The sequence below is a fragment of the Lissotriton helveticus genome, chromosome 10 (genome assembly GCF_964261635.1).
Source record: "Lissotriton helveticus chromosome 10, aLisHel1.1, whole genome shotgun sequence".
Lineage (NCBI taxonomy): Eukaryota > Metazoa > Chordata > Amphibia > Caudata > Salamandridae > Lissotriton > Lissotriton helveticus.
In genome coordinates, this window is record NC_136071.1 from 17,079,999 (window position 1) to 17,101,683 (window position 21,685).

Consider the following 21,685-nt stretch of genomic DNA (forward strand, 5'->3'; position numbering starts at 1 on the left):
CGTCAGGAAGGCGGGGCAGCGTCTGTGGGCTTTGCTTTCAGCTGGGCTCCTCGACAAGTCTCGCTGCTCCAATCTCGTCACCACCGCGTGTGTTTGCTTAAGGCAATGTCGGTAATATTTATACCTGAAAGGTGCCGAGATTGACGTAAGGATGGACATATATACGTCAATAAGGATGTCATACGAATGGGTTCGTTCGCACATTCTTTACTGAAGTTCTCGGTGAAATCAAAACAATGGCTATGGGTTTTCCCAGGTTGCTGCAGGTTTGATTTGTTTTGAGAACTCCGTATGCCTTATCAGGGGCTGGAGGAATAGTGCTTGCCTAATTAGATGGCATGCGTTATGACCTAATCAGATAACGCGCTTCTGTGCCGTGGTGTGGCTTAATCAGATAAGGGTTTTTGCGCCGTTGGATGGCTGATAGTTACTTATTAACCAGACCAGGGTCAGGAATAGGGGGATCGATACAGTACCTATAGGAATACATCACAGAACCTGAGATAAAAATTACCGATTCTGTAAAATTACCGAATCTGTATTATGAGATATAGGTAGCACTGTAATCAGTTATTCGTTATTTTCCTCCAACTAGAAGTTGGTGGTAAATAATGAAAAGCCTTGAAAAAGCATTTTTTTTGCTTTTCAAATGCTGACATGTTGCAGACATACATGCCCAAAGCATGTATGTCTGTAACATGTGCACCCATACACAATTGAGGGGTGCAACTGGGTGTCAAAGTGATACCCTGCCACCCTTCAATGTTTCCCCCTTTTACCGAATCGGTATTTACCGATTTTGTAATTGACATTAGATCCTATGGGCCTCCAGGCACATAAGAATGAATGGCAATTACAGAATCGGTAAATACCGATTCGGTAATTACCGAATCTTACCGATTCGGTAATTTAAAAAGAGAAATTACCTACATCCCATTAACCCACTCTTAAATACCGAATAGGTATTATTCGGTATTTAAGAGTAAATAAATCGAGATTACCTACATCTGGCCCCATGTCTTTTATTTATGTTTTAAAAACCAATACTAAAATAAAAGGCATAGCCATTTACAATGCCAATAGCTCAAACTTGCGTAACTGCGAGAGCGATTGCATTGCAAATGCTTGTTATTTCCTGGATCAGTATTTTTCTGCTTTGCTCTGAGCAGAGCAGAGGCTACACAGGAAGGAACCAGTTCTAAGGTACCACTAGACGGTGGCTGGTCGGAGAGCAGCAGAAGTGCTCCACCTTTCAACATCCTGGAGAGTAACGTCCTTAAGAGGTGTTGAACGTTGATGACACTCCTGCGGTACAGAGCACCTGAATCAATCAAACACTCACACCCAGTCAAAAGATCTGGGTTTGATCCATCACCGTTCTTTAGCCCACTCTGCCACCCCAGTTCAGACATGGCTATATGCAAATCAGTCTGACCCTGTGCCTCATGGGAACAGTCCAGCCCGAACTGCCAAGCCATGTCTTCCCTGGACCGGAAACAAGCTTCCGAGGACCGGTTTCTGGCATTCCAGCCGTCTTCAGCCCGGCTTGCTTGAATCCAGTGGCAAAGTGAGCAAGGGATTCATGTCTGAGCATACCCTGCCACACTTATGGCGGCCAAAAGTGGTACAAAAGGGGGTGGTGATGGACGGAGCATCTGAATCAATCAAACACTCACACCCAGTCAACAGATCTGGGTTTAATCCATCACCGTTCTATAGCCCACTCTGCCACCCCAGTTCAGACATGCTATATGCAAATCAGTCTGATCCTGTGCCTCATGGGAACAGTCCAGATCGAACTGCCAAGCCATGCCTACCCTGGACCGGAAACAAGCTTCCGAGGACCGGTTTCTGGCATTGCAGCCGTCTTCGGCCCGGCTTGCTTGAATCCAGTGGCAAAGTGAGCAAGGGACTCACGTCTGAGCATACCCTGCCACACTTATGGTGGCCAAAAGCGGTACACTCCTGCGGCACTGGTTGGAAATCTTTGGTGTCCAGCAGTTTAGTCCAGAGGAGAGGTTTCCCATCGCCGGAATCATCACACATTGTGTTAACTCACTCTCTCCGCAGTGTGTGAGAGTGTCTGTGTGTATCCGGGTGTCCGAGAGTTGTGCCTGGTTCGGACCCTGTATCGACCCTGGAGTTCCCCCCTCCTCTGTGTGTCTTTATAGAGTGGGCGTCCATGGATCCGACTGGGAACAGGAAAAGCCTGTCGGATCCTCGTGGCCCACTCCCCTCCCCCACCTCCTGCTTCATGATGGTCCTGTGACACTCATGCCTGGCTTGGAGGATGAAACACAGACACAGCCCTGCAAAGATCGCAGTCATTTCTGTTGTCCGATTCAAGGGACAATCCTTACTGACCGACCTCAAGAATGCTAGAATGCACAACAAACCTGTTTAAAAACGTAAGCAGCCTCTATGGTTTCCCAGTTAGTGTCAACATTGGTTTCTCAGGTTAACATTTTCTATTAGGCACAGGTGGCAAAGACGTTCTCCAGCGGCATTTGAAGGTTATTTACTCACTGCAGAAGCGGCGCTAGTGAAGGAGCTGTGTTTGTACTGAAGCAGTACAAGTGCAAAGGTTGTATTAATGTGTAAGTGGTACTAGTGAAGGAGCTGTGTTTGTGTGGAAGTGGTACTAGTGAAGGAGCTGTGTTTGTGTGGAAGTGGTACTAGTGAAGGAGCTGTGTTTGTGTGGAAGTGGTACTAGTGAAGGAGCTGTGTTTGTGTGGAAGTGGTACTAGTGAAGGAGCTGTGTTTGTGTGGAAGTGGTACTAGTGAAGGAGCTGTGTTTGTGTGGAAGTGGTACTAGTGAAGGAGCTGTGTTTGTGTGGAAGTGGTACTGGTGCAGAAGCGTTATTCATGCACAAGCGGTACCAGTGTAAAGGTGATGTTTGTACTGAAGCAGTACAAGTGCAAAGGTTGTATTAGTGTGTAAGTGGTACTAGTGAATAAGCAGTATTTGAGCTGACGCGCTACTGGTGCAGAAGCGTTATTAATGCACAAGCGGTACCAGTGTAAAAGTGATGTTTGTACTGAAGCAGGACCAGTGCAGAAGTTGTATTAGTATGTAGGTGGTACTAGTGAAAGAGCAGTATTTGAGCTGACGCGCTACTGGTGCTGAAACGTTATTCATGCACAAGCAGTACTAGTGTAAAAGTGATGTTTGTAGTGAAGCAGAACCAGTGCAGAGTGATACTAGCACAGAAGCTGTATTCACATGCAAGTGATATTAGTGCAGAAGTTGTATTCGGATGGAAGCGGTAATAGTGCAGAGATGGTATTTGTGTAGAAGTGGTACTAGTGTGCGGAAGAGGTATTAGTGAAAAAGTTACGTTCATATGGAAGTGGTACTAGTGCAGAGACAGTATTTTCATGGAAATGGTACTAGTGCAGAGACAGTATTCACATGGAAGTGGTACTAGTGCAGAGACAGTATTCCCATGGAAGTGGTACTAGTGCAGATGTAGTATTCGCATGGAAGTGATACTAGTGCAGAGACAGTATTCACATGGAAGTGATACTAGTGCAGAGACAGTATTCACATGGAAGTGATACTGGCGCAGAGACAGTATTCACATGGAAGTGATACTAGTGCAGAGACAGTGTTCACATGGAAGTGATACTAGCGCAGAGACAGTATTCACATGGAAGTGATACTAGTGCAGAGACAGTATTCACATGGAAGTGATACTAGTGCAGAGACAGTATTCACATGGAAGTGATACTGGCGCAGAGACAGTATTCACATGGAAGTGATACTAGTGCAGAGACAGTATTCACATGGAAGTGATACTGGTGCAGAGACAGTATTCACATGGAAGTGATACTAGCGCAGAGACAGTATTCACATGGAAGTGGTACTAGTGCAGAAGTGGTATTTGCATGGAAGTGGTACTAGTGCAGTAGTTGTAGTTGCATGGAAGTGGTACTAGTGCAGAGACAGTATTCACATGGAAGTGGTACTAGTGCAGAGACAGTATTCACATGGAAGTGATACTAGCGCAGAGACAGTATTCACATGGAAGTGGTACTAGTGCAGAGACAGTATTCACATGGAAGTGGTACTAGTGCAGAGACAGTATTCACATGGAAGTGATACTAGCGCAGAGACAGTATTCACATGGAAGTGATACTAGTGCAGAGACAGTATTCACATGGAAGTGGTACTAGTGCAGAGACAGTATTCACATGGAAGTGGTACTAGTGCAGAGACAGTATTCACATGGAAGTGATACTAGCGCAGAGACAGTATTCACATGGAAGTGGTACTAGTGCAGAGACAGTATTCGCATGGAAGTGGTACTAGTGCAGAAGTGCTATTCGCATGGAAGTGATACTAGCGCAGAGACAGTATTCACATGGAAGTGATACTAGTGCAGAGACAGTATTCACATGGAAGTGATACTGGCGCAGAGACAGTATTCACATGGAAGTGATACTAGTGCAGAGACAGTATTCACATGGAAGTGATACTAGCGCAGAGACAGTGTTCACATGGAAGTGATACTAGTGCAGAGACAGTATTCACATGGAAGTGGTACTAGTGCAGAGACAGTATTCACATGGAAGTGATACTAGTGCAGAGACAGTATTCACATGGAAGTGATACTAGTGCAGAGACAGTATTCACATGGAAGTGATACTGGTGCAGAGACAGTATTCACATGGAAGTGATACTAGCGCAGAGACAGTATTCACATGGAAGTGGTACTAGTGCAGAAGTGGTATTTGCATGGAAGTGGTACTAGTGCAGTAGTTGTAGTTGCATGGAAGTGGTACTAGTGCAGAGACAGTATTCACATGGAAGTGGTACTAGTGCAGAGACAGTATTCACATGGAAGTGATACTAGCGCAGAGACAGTATTCACATGGAAGTGATACTAGTGCAGAGACAGTATTCACATGGAAGTGGTACTAGTGCAGAGACAGTATTCACATGGAAGTGGTACTAGTGCAGAGACAGTATTCACATGGAAGTGATACTAGCGCAGAGACAGTATTCACATGGAAGTGGTACTAGTGCAGAGACAGTATTCGCATGGAAGTGGTACTAGTGCAGAAGTGCTATTCGCATGGAAGTGATACTAGCGCAGAGACAGTATTCACATGGAAGTGATACTAGTGCAGAGACAGTATTCACATGGAAGTGATACTGGCGCAGAGACAGTATTCACATGGAAGTGATACTAGTGCAGAGACAGTATTCACATGGAAGTGATACTAGCGCAGAGACAGTGTTCACATGGAAGTGATACTAGTGCAGAGACAGTATTCACATGGAAGTGGTACTAGTGCAGAGACAGTATTCACATGGAAGTGATACTAGCGCAGAGACAGTGTTCACATGGAAGTGATACTAGCGCAGAGACAGTATTCACATGGAAGTGGTACTAGTGCAGAGACAGTATTCACATGGAAGTGGTACTAGTGCAGAGACAGTATTCACATGGAAGTGATACTAGTGCAGAGACAGTATTCACATGGAAGTGGTACTAGTGCTGAGACAGTATTCACATGGAAGTGGTACTAGTGCAAAGACAGTATTTGCATGAAAGTGGTACTAGTGAATGCGTGAAATGTGCATGGAAGCGGTACTAGTGCAGAGACAGTATTCACATGGAAGTGGTACTAGTGCAGAGACAGTATTTGCATGAAAGTGGTACTAGTGAATACGTGAAATGTGCATGGAAGCGGTACTAGTGCAGAGACAGTATTCACATGGAAGTGATACTAGTGCAGAGACCGTATTTGCATGAAAGTGGTACTAGTGAATACGTGAAATGTGCATGGAAGCGGTACTAGTGCAGAGACAGTATTCACATGGAAGTGGTACTAGTGCAGAGACCGTATTTGCATGAAAGTGGTACTAGTGAATACGTGAAATGTGCATGGAAGCGGTACTAGTGCAGAGACAGTGTTCACATGGAAGTGATACTAGTGCAGAGACAGTATTCACATGGAAGTGGTACTAGTGCAGAGACAGTATTCACATGGAAGTGATACTAGTGCAGAGACAGTATTCACATGGAAGTGATACTAGTGCAGAGACAGTATTCACATGGAAGTGATACTGGTGCAGAGACAGTATTCACATGGAAGTGATACTAGCGCAGAGACAGTATTCACATGGAAGTGGTACTAGTGCAGAAGTGGTATTTGCATGGAAGTGGTACTAGTGCAGTAGTTGTAGTTGCATGGAAGTGGTACTAGTGCAGACACAGTATTCACATGGAAGTGGTACTAGTGCAGAGACAGTATTCACATGGAAGTGATACTAGCGCAGAGACAGTATTCACATGGAAGTGATACTAGTGCAGAGACAGTATTCACATGGAAGTGGTACTAGTGCAGAGACAGTATTCACATGGAAGTGGTACTAGTGCAGAGACAGTATTCACATGGAAGTGATACTAGCGCAGAGACAGTATTCACATGGAAGTGGTACTAGTGCAGAGACAGTATTCGCATGGAAGTGGTACTAGTGCAGAAGTGCTATTCGCATGGAAGTGATACTAGCGCAGAGACAGTATTCACATGGAAGTGATACTAGTGCAGAGACAGTATTCACATGGAAGTGATACTGGCGCAGAGACAGTATTCACATGGAAGTGATACTAATGCAGAGACAGTATTCACATGGAAGTGATACTAGCGCAGAGACAGTGTTCACATGGAAGTGATACTAGTGCAGAGACAGTATTCACATGGAAGTGGTACTAGTGCAGAGACAGTATTCACATGGAAGTGATACTAGCGCAGAGACAGTGTTGACATGGAAGTGATACTAGCGCAGAGACAGTATTCACATGGAAGTGGTACTAGTGCAGAGACAGTATTCACATGGAAGTGGTACTAGTGCAGAGACAGTATTCACATGGAAGTGATACTAGTGCAGAGACAGTATTCACATGGAAGTGGTACTAGTGCTGAGACAGTATTCACATGGAAGTGGTACTAGTGCAAAGACAGTATTTGCATGAAAGTGGTACTAGTGAATGCGTGAAATGTGCATGGAAGCGGTACTAGTGCAGAGACAGTATTCACATGGAAGTGGTACTAGTGCAGAGACAGTATTTGCATGAAAGTGGTACTAGTGAATACGTGAAATGTGCATGGAAGCGGTACTAGTGCAGAGACAGTATTCACATGGAAGTGATACTAGTGCAGAGACCGTATTTGCATGAAAGTGGTACTAGTGAATACGTGAAATGTGCATGGAAGCGGTACTAGTGCAGAGACAGTATTCACATGGAAGTGGTACTAGTGCAGAGACAGTATTTGCATGAAAGTGGTACTAGTGAATACGTGAAATGTGCATGGAAGCGGTACTAGTGCAGAGACAGTATTCACATGGAATTGACACTAGTGCAGAGACCGTATTTGCATGAAAGTGGTACTAGTGAATACGTGAAATGTGCATGGAAGCGGTACTAGTGCAGAGACAGTATTCACATGGAAGTGGTACTAGTGCAGAGACAGTATTTGCATGAAAGTGGTACTAGTGAATACGTGAAATGTGCATGGAAGCGGTACTAGTGCAGAGACAGTATTCACATGGAAGTGGTACTAGTGCAGAGACAGTATTTGCATGAAAGTGGTACTAGTGAATACGTGAAATGTGCATGGAAGCGGTACTAGTGCAGAGACAGTATTCACATGGAAGTGGTACTAGTGAATACGTGAAATGTGCATGGAAGCGGTACTAGTGCAGAGACAGTATTTGCATGAAAGTGGTACTAGTGAATACGTGAAATGTGCATGGAAGCGGTACTAGTGCAGAGACAGTATTCACATGGAATTGATACTAGTGCAGAGACCGTATTTGCATGAAAGTGGTACTAGTGAATACGTGAAATGTGCATGGAAGCGGTACTAGTGCAGAGACAGTATTCACATGGAAGTGGTACTAGTGCAGAGACAGTATTTGCGTAGAAGTGGTAATAGTGTGCAGAAGCGGTACTAGTGCAGAAGTTACGTTCATATGGAAGCGGTATTAATGCTGAAGTGGTATTTCAGCGGAAGTGGTACTCACGCGCCCAGTTTCTCCTTGACGTGGTACACAGAAGAGATGTCCTCTATCCTCTTCTTCCAGTTCTTTCCAAGAGGCATGGTGGAGTCTGGGGGTGGGGGCTCCCCTGGGGTCTCGTGAGCAGTGGAGGTGGATCAGGGGAGCTTGTGAATCCTTGTGGTGCTGGTCAGGGGGTCCTGGAGTGACAGCTGAGGCTTGTAAGGAGTCCTCGTGGCAACAAAGAGTCTGGTCAGGGGTCCTTGTGTTACAACAGAGGCTGGTCAGGGGTCCTTGTTTTAAAAGCAGAGTCTGGTCAGGGGTCCCCGGGGGTCCTGGTGGTGCAGCTGAGTCTGGTCAGGGGCCCTCGGGGGTCCTGGTGGTGCAGCTGAGTCTGGTCAGGGGTCCCCGGGGGTCCTGGTGGTGCAGCTGAGTCTGGTCAGGGGCCCTCGGGGGTCTTGGTGGTGCAGCTGAGTCTGGTCAGGGGCCCTCGGGGGTCCTGGTGGTGCAGCTGAGTCTGGTCAGGGGCTCTCAGGGGTCCTGGTGGTGCAGTAGAGTCTGGTCAGGGGCCCTCGGGGGTCCTGGTGGTGCAGCTGAGTCTGGTCAGGGGCCCTCGGGGGTCCTGGTGGTGCAGCTGAGTCTGGTCAGGGGCCCTCGGGGGTCCTGGTGCAACAGCAGAGTCTGGACAGGGGGTCCTGGTGGTGCTGTTGTCACAGGCCTGTCCTCACCGGCTGCTGTCCTGTCCCACCAGCAGGCTGTAAAGAGAGAAGAGGGGAGGGGAGAGCACAGATTATCTTGGGCTCCCAGGCTCCTACAGGAAGTGGCCTCTTAGACACATTCCTCATCGCCCCCCCAGGGGCGAGGGCCCAGGGCTGGGGGTGGGATCTCTCCAGACCAGTGGCGGCAGTGCATTAAATGAAGCATGGGAACTGTTATGCTGCATGCAATGGGGCGGGGTCAGTGAGTGTGGGGGCGGGGATCAAAGGTGTGGTTAAAAACAACAACAAGTACTGTCTTTTTTTATCTTTCACCATCAGGTAACTACATATAAAATATCTCACAGTGTAAGTGAGAAATATCTTTAAAAAGTTCAGTTAATCAAGTGTAAATGCACCAAAGTGCATTATGAAACCGCCATAAACGAATCCACTACAGAGGTCTGGGTGTAACCAGAGAGCAACAGAGTTAAATCGATTGGTGCAGTGGAAAATAGTGACGTGTATTTTTAGTGCAACGAGGCCACATCCTGTGACAGAAAGCACTGTGAATATGTAAGTCATTATTTTAGACTGGCTTTGCACGCACTTTAAGATAGACTGATACAAAGGGTGCAAAAAGGTTTAACATGAAAATGTGCTTCCAAAATATAGATTTTAGTAATACTCAGACTCTACGTAATGCTTTTAAAATATATATATATATATATATATATATATATAGGATCCTTAAAAGCAAGCACTTCACAGCTCAGCTGGTAACTTCCTTGCACTTCCACTCAATAAGAACACATCTTCGTTATCACAAAGCTTCAAGTGCATCCACCAATTAAAGCCGGAATTATCTCTCAAGCCCCTTTACGTTTGCAGATTAACCAGTGACGCACACTTGTATTGCTTCAGGCACGTAGGCACCCTGCAGAGAAGGCTTGCTTGTGTTTATCTGTCTGCCCGTCTTCGGTTTCACAGCACAGGAGACTCCCTGCCCTACATTTCAGCTGAAGAATCTAAACCATCAGAATGAACCATCCCAGGGCCTTGTCTTTTCACGAAATGTAGGGGAAGGTTTCTCATCAATTAAAAAAGTATGGGCAGGTCGTGCTCCTCTGATCCCGCCCACTTCGACCACTGATTCAGACCCATCACAAGTCAAGGTGGGGGGGGGGGGTCCTAAAGACAGAGCAAGAGGACAGGCCCTCTCCATCTGCCCCATCTCTGCCTACTATTCACTCATCCTGCAGGGTTTCCAGCATCACAGCAAAGGCATCACACTAAGATACTGTATGGGTCCTGTTAGTGAGAGAAGCTCTCTGTTGTGTGCAGACACACACACACACTGCAGTAAAGCTTGGAGATGGGGTGGGGTGTTAGTGAGAGAGGGTCCCTGACTCTGGGGTGTGGGGCGTTGCACTGCCGCCCCCTCTGAGCTTGGAGAGGTGTTAGTGCAGTGCCCGTTTCTACCGGAATAAATGCTAGTGCTCCGCTATGTTTTGTAGCGCTTCTGTTGCACCTTTACCTTCTAAGCTCTGTATTTACCTCAGAGTTGCTCGTGTCATGGATCCTAGGAGGATGCCCGAGTGCATCTTCCCAGGGTGAGTTCTAATCTGTGCCCTCACGGACAGCCCTGCAGCAGGTTCATTAACCCACTCTTCCTTCCCACCTGGCTGTCAGTGTGTCTGGATGCCAGTCCTTGTTTACTGTGGAAGCTGGGGGGCGCGGCACGTACGGGTGCGCGCTCCCGGACAGCGCCTCGGAGCCCTGCAGCAGGTTCATTAACCCACTCTTCCTTCCCACCTGGCCAGCTCGGTGTGCGCTGGATGCCAGCCCGTGTTTGTTGTGGGGGCTGAAGGGGGGGGGGGCGCGGCACGTGCGGGTGCGCGCTCCCGGACAGCGCCTCGCAGCCCTGCAGCAGGTTCATTAACCCACTCTTCTTTCCTACCTGGCTGACTCGGTGTGGCTGGATGTCAGCTCGTGTTTACTGTGGGGGCTGGGGGGCGCGGCACGTGCGGGTGCGCGCTCCCGGACAGCGCCTCGCAGCCCTGCCGCAGGTTCATTAACCCACTCTTCTTTCCTACCTGTCTGACTCGGTGTGTCTGGATGCCAGCTCGTGTTTGTTGTGGGGGCTGGGGGGCGAGGCACGTGCGGGTGCGTGCTTCCGGACAGCGCCTCGCAGCCCTGCAGCAGGTTCATTAACCCGCTCTTCCTTCCCACCTGGCTGAGTCAGTGTGGCTGGATGTCAGCTCGTGTTTACTGTGGGGGCTGGGGGCGCGGCACGTGCGGGTGCGCGCTCCCGGACAGCGCCTCGCAGCCCTGCAGCAGGTTCATTAACCCACTCTTCCTTCCCACCTGTCTGACTCAGTGTGGCTGGATGCCAGCTCGTGTTTGTTGTGGGGGCTGAAGGGGGGGGGGGCACGTACGGGTGCGTGCTCCCGGACAGCGCCTCGCAGCCCTGCAGCAGGTTCATTAACCCACTCTTCCTTCCCACCTGTCTGACTCGGTGTGGCTGGATGCCAGCCCGTGTTTACTGCGGGGGCTGGGAGGCGCGGCACGTGCGGGTGCGTGCTTCCGGACAGCGCCTCGCAGCCCTGCAGCAGGTGCATTAACCCACTCTTCCTTCCCACCTGGCTGAGTCAGTGTGCTCTGGATGCCAGCCCGTGTTTACTGCGGGGGCTGGGGGGCGCGGCACGTGCGAGTGCGCGCTCCCGGACAGCGCCTCGCAGCCCTGCCGCAGTGCCCCGGACTGCGGCGCTCCGCGGTTGCCATGGCGACGAGGATGGAGGCGCAGGCGTTGCTGCATCCTTGAGAGATGCGAGGACCAGCGAGCGCGCGCCTAGCGTCTCTCTCCGGGGCAGGGAGGGGATGCTACAGCTCACAGAGGGGGAGGCGGGAGGTATACACGGCATAAAGTACGCCCTTCCCCCGCCCTACGTCACCAGGTTAATGCACATCACCATCCATCTGGCAGCAGCAGGGAGCCGGCTCTGGCGGCTCAGGTCACTTCGAGGCGACTTGAAAGAGAATATTCTGCCGTAACGTTACGAAAAAAAACTCCATTTACGCCTGTCAGGAATTCACAAGGTGATTCTTGGCAGGAGTAAATCCATTTACTCGCGAGGACGCCTGCACCACTAGTGCACGCACTTCTGCAGACTTTCTCCAAAGGTAAACAATTTCGTCCAACAAGAATTTTTTTTTTAGTTGGCACAGGAGGTCCAACCCCCGCGCGAACTTCAAGGCTAATTAGCGCTCGACACAGCGGGGAGAGGAGTCTGTGGGAACAGTCACGCGGCATTCCAAGGAATAGTCTGGAAATCTGAGCTGCGCGGAGCTTTCCTAAGATGCCACATTGAGTATTTCGGCCATTCCTAAAATGGCACATTGAGTATTTTGGTAATTCCTAAGGGGCACATTGAGTATTTCGGCCGTTCCTAAGGGGGCACATTCAGTATTTCGGCCGTTCCTAAGGGGGCACATTGAGTATTTTGGTAATTCCTAAGGGGCACATTGAGTATTTCGGCCGTTCCTAAGGTGCCACATTCAGTATTTCGGCCGTTCCTAAGATGGCACATTGAGTATTTTGGTCATTCCTAAGGGGGCACATTGAGTGTTTCAGCCATTCCTAAGGGGCACATTGAGTATTTCGGCCATTCCTAAGGGGGCACATTGAGTGTTTCAGCCATTCCTAAGGGGCACATTGAGTATTTTGGCCATTCCTAAGGGGGCACATTGAGTATTTCGGCCATTCCTAAGGTGCCACATTGAGTATTTTGGTCATTTCTAAGGGGGCACATTGAGTGTTTCAGCCATTCCTAAGGGGCACATTGAGTATTTCGGCCATTCCTAAGGGGGCACATTGAGTATTTTGGTCATTCATAAGGGGGCACATTGAGTATTTCGGCCGTTCCTAAGATGGCACATTGAGTATTTTGGTAATTCCTAAGGGGCACATTGAGTATTTCGGCCGTTCCTAAGGTGCCACATTCAGTATTTCGGCCGTTCCTAAGATGGCACATTGAGTATTTTGGTCATTCCTAAGGGGGCACATTGAGTGTTTCAGCCATTCCTAAGGGGCACATTGAGTATTTCGGCCATTCCTAAGGGGGCACATTGAGTGTTTCAGCCATTCCTAAGGGGCACATTGAGTATTTTGGCCATTCCTAAGGGGGCACATTGAGTATTTCGGCCATTCCTAAGGTGCCACATTGAGTATTTTGGTCATTTCTAAGGGGGCACATTGAGTGTTTCAGCCATTCCTAAGGGGCACATTGAGTATTTCGGCCATTCCTAAGGGGGCACATTGAGTATTTTGGTCATTCATAAGGGGGCACCTTGAGTATTTCAGCCATTCCTAAGGGGCACATTGAGTATTTTGGCCATTTCTAAGGGGGCACATGGAGTATTTTGGTCATTCCTAAGGGGGCACATTGAGTGTTTCAGCCATTCCTACGGGGCACATTGAGTATTTCGGCCATTTCTAAGGGGGGCACATTGAGTATTTTGGTCATTCCTAAGGGGCACATTGAGTATTTCGGCCATTCCTAAGGGGGCACATTGAGTATTTCGGCCATTCCTAAGGGGGCACATTGAGTATTGGCCATTCATAAGGGGGCACATTTAGTATTTCAGCCATCCCTAAGGTGGCACATTAAGTTTTGGCCATTCCTAAGGGGCACATTGAGTGTTTCAGCCATTCCTAAGATCCCACATTGAGTATTTCGGCCCTTCCTAAGGTGGCACATTGATTATTTTGGTCATTCCTAAGGTGGCACATTCAGTATTTCGGCCGTTCCTAAGGTGGCACAATGAGTATTTCAGCCATTCCTAAGGGGGCACATTGAGTATTTTGGTCATTCCTAAGGGGGCACATTGAGTGTTGCAGCCATTCCTAAGGGGCACATTCAGTATTTTGGCCATTCCTAAGGGGGCTCTTTGAGTATTGGCCATTCATAAGGGGGCCCATTGAGTATTTCGGCCATTCCTAAGGTGGCACATTAAGTTTTGCCCATTCCTAAGGGGGCACATTGAGTGTTTCAGCCATTCTTAAGGGGCACATTGAGTATTTCGGCCATTCCTAAGGGGGCACATTGAGTATTTTGGTCATTCCTAAGGGGGCACATTGAGTGTTTCAGCCATTCCTAAGGGGCACATTGAGTATTTCGGCCATTTCTAAGGGGGCACATTGAGTATTTCGGTCATTCCTAAGGGGCACATTGAGTATTTTGGCCATTCCTAAGGAGGCACATTGACTATTTCGGCCACTCCTAAGGGGGCATATTGAGTATTGGCCATTCATAAGGGGGCACATTCAGTATTTCAGCCATTCCTAAGGTGGCACATTAAGTTTTGGCCATTCCTAAGGGGCACATTTAGTATTTCGGCCATTTCTAAGGGGGCACATTGAGTATTGGCCATTCATAAGGGGGCATATTGAGTATTTCGGCCATTCCTAAGGTGGCACAATACGTTTTGGACATTTTTAAGGGGGCACATTGAGACTTTCAGCCATTCCTAAGGGGCACATTGAGTATTTTGGCAATTCCTAAGGGGGTACATTGAGTATTTCGGCCATCCATAAGGTGGCACATTGAGTATTTCGGCCATTCCTTAAGGGGCACATTGTGTATTTCGCCATACATAAGGTAGAACATTGAGTATTTTGGCCAATCCTAAGGTGGCACATCGAGTATTGGCCATTCCTAAGGCGACACATTGAGTATTGGCCATTCCTAAGGGGGCACATTGAGAATTTCGGCCATTCCTAAGGTGGCACATTAAGTTTTGGCCATTTCTAAGGGGGCACATTGAGTATTTCTCCATACATAGGGTGGCAATTTGAGTATTTCGGCCATTCCTGAGGGGGCACATTGAGTATTTTGGCCATTCCCAAGGAGGCACATTGAGTATTTCGGCCATTCCCAAGGAGGCACATTGAGTATTTCGGCCATTCCTAAGGGGCACATTGAATGTTTCACCCATTCCTAAGGGGCACATTGAGTATTTCGGCCATTCCTAAGGGGGCACATTGAGTATTGGCCATTCCTAAGGGGGCACATTGAGTATTTTGTTCATTCCTAAGGGGGCACAATAATGGTTTCAGCCATTCCTAAGGGGCACATTGAGTATTTCGGCCATTCCTAAGGGGGCACATTGAGAATTTTGGTTATTCCTAAGGTGGCACATTGAGTGTTTCAGCCAATCCCAAGGTGGCACATTGAGTATTGGCCATTCCTAAGGCGACACATTGAGTATTGGCCATTCCTAAGGGGGCACATTGAGTATTTTGGCCATTCCTAAGGTGGCACATTAAGTTTTGGCCATTCCTAAGGGGGCACATTGAGTGTTTCGGCCATTCCTAAGGGGCCCATTGAGTATTTCGGCCATTTCTGAGGGGGCACATTGAGTATTTTGGCCATTCCCAAGGAGGCACATTGAGTATTTCGGCCATTTCTAAGGGAGCACATTGAGTGTTTCAGCCATTCCTAAGGGGCACATTGAGTATTTCGGCCATTCCTAAGGGGGCACATTGAGTATTGGCAATTCATAAGGGGGCACATTGAGTATTTTGGTCATTCCTAAGATGGCACATTGAGTATTTCGGCCATTCCTGAGGGGGCACATTGAGTATTTTGGTCATTACTAAGGGGGCACATTGAGGGTTTCAGCCATTCCTGAAGGGGCACATTGAGTATTTCGGCCATTCCTAAGGGGGCACATTGAGTATTTCGGTCATTCCTAAGGTGGCACATTAAGTTTTGGCCATTTCTAAGGGGGCACATTGAGTGTTTCAGCCATTCCTAAGGGGCACATTGAGTACTTCGGCCATTCATAAGGTGGAACATTGAGTATTTTGGCCAATCCTAAGGTGGCACATTGAGTATTGGCCATTCCTAAGGCGACACATTGAGTATTGGCCATTCCTAAGGGGGCACATTGAGTATTTCAGCCATTCCTAAGGTAGCACATTAAGTTTTGGCCATTCCTAAGGGGGCACATTGAGTGTTTCAGCCATTCCTAAGGGGCACATTGAGTATTTCTGCCATTCCTAAGGTGGTACATTGAGTATTTCAGCCATTCATAAGGTGACACATTGAGTATTTCGGCCATTCCTAAAGGGGCACATTGAGTATTTTGCCATATATAAGGTGGCACATTGAGTTTTTCGGCCATTCCTGAGGGGGCACATTGAGTATTTTGGCCATTCCCAAGGAGGTGTATTGAGTATTTCGGCCATTCCTAAGGGGGCACATTGAGTGTTTCAGCCATTCCTAAGGGGCACATTGAGTATTTCAGCCATTCCTAAGGGGCACATTGAGTATTGGCCATTCATAATGGGACACCTTGAGTATTTCAGCCATTCCTAAGGTAGCACATTAAGTTTTGGCCATTCCTAAGGGGGCACATTGAGTGTTTCAGCCATTCCTAAGGGGCACATTGAGTATTTCGGCCATTCCTAAGGTGGTACATTGAGTATTTCAGCCATTCCTAAGGGGGCACATTGGGTATCAGCCATTCCTAAAGGGGCACATTGAGTATTTCGGCCATTCCTAAGGTGGCACATTAAGTTTTGGCCTATCCTAAGGGGGCACATTGAGTGTTTCAGCCATTCCAAAGGGGCACATTGAGTATTTCGGCATGTCCTAAGGTGGTGCATTGAGTATTTCGGCCATTCATAAGGTGGCACATTGAGTATTTTGGCCATTCCTAAAGGGGCATATTGAGTATTTCGCCATACATAAGGTGGCACATTGAGTATTTTGGCAAATCCCAAGGTGGCACATTGAGTATTGGCCATTCCTAAGGCGACACATTCAGTATTGGCCATTACTAAGGGGGCACATTGAGTATTTCAGCCATTCCTAAGGGGGCACATTGGGTATCAGCCATTCCTAAAGGGGCACATTGAGTATTTTGCCATATATAAGGTGGCACATTGAGTTTTTCGGACATTCCTGAGGGGGCACATTGAGTATTTTGGCCATTCCCAAGGAGGTGTATTGAGTATTTCGGCCATTTCTAAGGGGGCACATTGAGTGTTTCAGCCATTCCTATGGGGCACATTGAGTATTTCAGCCATTCCTAAGGGGCACATTGAGTATTGGCCATTCATAATGGGACACCTTAAGTATTTCGTGCCCTTCCTAAGATGGCACATTGAGTATTTCGGCCATTCCTAAGGGGGCACATTGAGTATTTTGGTCATTCCTAAGGGGGCACATTGAGTGTTTCAGCCATTCCTAAGGGGCACATTGAGTATTTCAGCCATTCCTAAGGGGGCACATTGGGTATTGGCCATTCATAAGGGGGCACATTGAGTATTTCGGCCATCCCTAAGGTGGCACATTAAGTTTTGGCCTATCCTAAGGGGGCACATTGAGTGTTTCAGCCATTCCAAAGGGGCACATTGAGTATTTCGGCCTGTCCTAAGGTGGTGCATTGAGTATTTCGGCCATTCATAAGGTGGCACATTGAGTATTTTGGCCATTCCTAAAGGGGCATATTGAGTATTTCGCCATACATAAGGTGGCACATTGAGTATTTTGGCAAATCCCAAGGTGGCACATTGAGTATTGGCCATTCCTAAGGCGACACATTCAGTATTGGCCATTACTAAGGGGGCACATTGAGTATTTCGGCCATTCCTAAGGTGGCACATTTATTTATTTATTTATGCAATTTATATAGTGCGCAAATACCCTGAGGTGTCTCGGCGCTGAGAAAGGCTAAGGAGGCGCTAGTGGTATTACTGATTAAAAAGCCAAGTTTTTGTTTGTTTTCGAAACATCATCAAGGTTGGACTGTTTTTGATGTGGAGGGGGAGAGAATTCCACAATCTTGAGACTGCCACAGTAAATCGTGCGGCTTTTGACTGGGAGCCAGTGAAGTTGACGAATAATAGGGGATATTGCAGAGAAAACTTTTGGGGTATGGGTCAGAATTCTTGCTGCCGCATTCTGTACTAGCTGCATTTTATTAAGGACTTTCTCTTGTGCATTTACATTAAGTTTTGGCTAATCCTAAGGGGGCACATTGAGTGTTTCAGCCATTCCTAAGGGGCACATTGAGTATTTCGGCCATTCCTAAGGTGGTACATTGAGTATTTCGGCCATTTATAAGGTGGCACATTGAGTATTTCGGATATTCCTAAAGGGGCACATTGAGTATTTCGCCATACATAAGGTGGCACATTGAGTTTTTCGGCCATTCCTGAGGGGGCACATTGAGTTTTTTAGCCATTCCCAAGGAGGCACATTGAGTATTTCGGCCATTCTTAAGGGGCCACGTTGAGTATTTTGGCCATTCCTAAGGTCCCATATGAGTATGTTGGCCATTCCTTAGGTGCCACATTGAGTATTTTGGCCTTTCCTAAGGTGGCACATTGAGTATTTTGGCCATTCCTAAGGTGGCACATTGAGTATTTTGGCCATTCCCAAGGTCGCACATGAGTACTTTGCCCTTTCCTTAGATCGCACATTGAGTATTTTAGCCAATTCTAAGGAGGCACAATGAGTATTTTGGCCATTCCCAAGGTGGCACATTGAGTATTTTGGCCAATCTTAAGGGGGCCCGTTGAGTATTTTGGCCATTCCTGAGGTGGCATATTGAGTATTTCGGCCATTCCTAAGGGGACGCATTGAGTATTTTGTCCTTTCCTAAAGTTCCACATTGAGTATTTCAGCCATTCCTAAGGGGGCACATTGAGCATTTCCGCTAGTTGACAGCTTCTCTCCTGAGTATTGTTATAATTTTTCAAGTACTCACACTGACTTTGCTGTTCATTTCACAAGTTCACACATTGAATATTGTGTCCATTTCTCAAGATGTAACGTTGAGTATTAATGCTATTTCACTGGGACTAACATTGAACATTGTGTCCATTTCTCAAGGTGTAAAGTCGAGTATTATTGCTATTTCACCGGGTGTAACATTGAACATTGTGTTCATTTCTCAAGGTGTAACATGGAGTACATCAGACACTCCTCAAGGGGTCACATGCATCTTTTTGGCTATTTCATAAGCTCTCTCCTGGAGTGTTGTGTCTATTTCTCAAGTACTTGCGTTGAGCACTTTGGCTGTTTCTCAATCTCCCTCACTTGTTGCATTGTCTCCATTTCTCAAGGTGTAGCATTGAGTATGAATGCTATTCACTGGGTCTAGCATTGAACATTGTGTCCATAGCTCAAGGTGTAACTTGGAGTATTAATGCTATTTCACCGGGTCTAACATTGAACATTGTGTCCATTTCTCAAGGTGTAACATCGAGTATTAATGCTATTTCACCGGGTCTAACATTGTGTCCATTTCTCAAGGTGTACCGTTGAGTATTAATGCTATTTCACTGGGTCTAACATTGAACATTGTGTCCATAGCGCAAGGTGTAACTTGGAGTATTAATGCTATTTCACCGGGTCTAACATTGAACATTGTGTCCATAGCTCAAGGTGTAACTTGGAGTATTAATGCTATTTCACCGGGTCTAACATTGAACATTGTGTCCATTTCTCAAGGTGTAACATCGAGTATTAATGCTATTTCACCGGGTCTAACATTGAACATTGTGTCCATAGCTCAAGGTGTAACTTGGAGTATTAATGCTATTTCACCGGGTCTAACATTGAACATTGTGTCCATTTCTCAAGGTGTAACATCGAGTATTAATGCTATTTCACCGGGTCTAACATTGAACATTGTGTCCATAGCTCAAGGTGTAACTTGGAGTATTAATGCTATTTCACCGGGTCTAACATTGAACATTGTGTCCATTTCTCAAGGTGTAACATCGAGTATTAATGCTATTTCACCGGGTCTAACATTGTGTCCATTTCTCAAGGTGTAACGTTGAGTATTAATGCTATTTCACCGGGTCTAACATTGAACATTGTGTCCATAGCTCAAGGTGTAACTTGGAGTATTAATGCTATTTCACCGGGTCTAACATTGAACATTGTGTCCATTTCTCAAGGTGTAACATCGAGTATTAATGCTATTTCACCGGGTCTAACATTGTGTCCATTTCTCAAGGTGTACCGTTGAGTATTAATGCTATTTCACTGGGTCTAACATTGAACATTGTGTCCATTTCTATAGGGGTTACATGGAGTATTAATGCTATTTCACCGGGTCTAACATGGTGTCCATTTCTCAAGGTGTAACTTGGAGTATTAATGCTATTTCACTGAGTCTAACATTGAACATTCTGTCCATTTCTCAAGTTGTAACATGGAGTATTAATGCTATTTCACTGAGTCTAACATTGAACATTGTGTCCATTTCGGCCATTCCTAAGGGGGCACATTGAGTATTTTGGTCATTCCTAAGGTGGCACATTGAGTGTTTCAGCCATTCCTAAGGGGCACATTGAGTATTTCAGCCATTCCTAAGGGGGCACATTGGGTATTGGCCATTCATAAGGGGGCACATTGAGTATTTCGGCCATCCCTAAGGTGGCACATTAAGTTTTGGCCTATCCTAAGGGGGCACATTGAGTGTTTCAGCCATTCCAAAGGGGCACATTGAGTATTTCGGCATGTCCTAAGGTGGTGCATTGAGTATTTCGGCCATTCATAAGGTGGCACATTGAGTATTTTGGCCATTCCTAAAGGGGCATATTGAGTATTTCGCCATACATAAGGTGGCACATTGAGTATTTTGGCAAATCCCAAGGTGGCACATTGAGTATTGGCCATTCCTAAGGCGACACATTCAGTATTGGCCATTACTAAGGGGGCACATTGAGTATTTCAGCCATTCCTAAGGGGGCACATTGGGTATCAGCCATTCCTAAAGGGGCACGTTGAGTATTTTGCCATATATAAGGTGGCACATTGAGTTTTTCGGACATTCCTGAGGGGGCACATTGAGTATTTTGGCCATTCCCAAGGAGGTGTATTGAGTATTTCGGCCATTTCTAAGGGGGCACATTGAGTGTTTCAGCCATTCCTATGGGGCACATTGAGTATTTCAGCCATTCCTAAGGGGCACATTGAGTATTGGCCATTCATAATGGGACACCTTGAGTATTTCGTGCCCTTCCTAAGATGGCACATTGAGTATTTCGGCCATTCCTAAGGGGGCACATTGAGTATTTTGGTCATTCCTAAGGGGGCACATTGAGTGTTTCAGCCATTCCTAAGGGGCACATTGAGTATTTCAGCCATTCCTAAGGGGGCACATTGGGTATTGGCCATTCATAAGGGGGCACATTGAGTATTTCGGCCATCCCTAAGGTGGCACATTAAGTTTTGGCCTATCCTAAGGGGGCACATTGAGTGTTTCAGCCATTCCAAAGGGGCACATTGAGTATTTCGGCCTGTCCTAAGGTGGTGCATTGAGTATTTCGGCCATTCATAAGGTGGCACATTGAGTATTTTGGCCATTCCTAAAGGGGCATATTGAGTATTTCGCCATACATAAGGTGGCACATTGAGTATTTTGGCAAATCCCAAGGTGGCACATTGAGTATTGGCCATTCCTAAGGCGACACATTCAGTATTGGCCATTACTAAGGGGGCACATTGAGTATTTCGGCCATTCCTAAGGTGGCACATTTATTTATTTATTTATGCAATTTATATAGTGCGCAAATACCCTGAGGTGTCTCGGCGCTGAGAAAGGCTAAGGAGGCGCTAGTGGTATTACTGATTAAAAAGCCACGTTTTTGTTTGTTTTCGAAACATCATCAAGGTTGGACTGTTTTTGATGTGGAGGGGGAGAGAATTCCACAATCTTGAGACTGCCACAGTAAATCGTGCGGCTTTTGACTGGGAGCCAGTGAAGTTGACGAATAATAGGGGATATTGCAGAGAAAACTTTTGGGGTATGGGTCAGAATTCTTGCTGCCGCATTCTGTACTAGCTGCATTTTATTAAGGACTTTCTCTTGTGCATTTACATTAAGTTTTGGCTAATCCTAAGGGGGCACATTGAGTGTTTCAGCCATTCCTAAGGGGCACATTGAGTAT

At 46.8% G+C, this 21,685-nt stretch overlaps 1 protein-coding gene across 1 annotated transcript in view; it reads right to left on the minus strand.

Annotated features, from left to right (window-relative positions):
- Positions 1-8,435, minus strand: part of PNCK (pregnancy up-regulated nonubiquitous CaM kinase) — a 121,922-nt gene extending 113,487 nt beyond the window's left edge. Inside the window, exon 1 of the mRNA XM_078664573.1 lies at positions 8,039-8,435. Coding sequence (XP_078520699.1) covers positions 8,039-8,115 — 77 coding nt within the window. The 5' untranslated portion in view covers positions 8,116-8,435. The remainder of the gene's footprint in view (positions 1-8,038) is intronic.
- Positions 8,436-21,685: the final 13,250 nt, after the last annotated feature.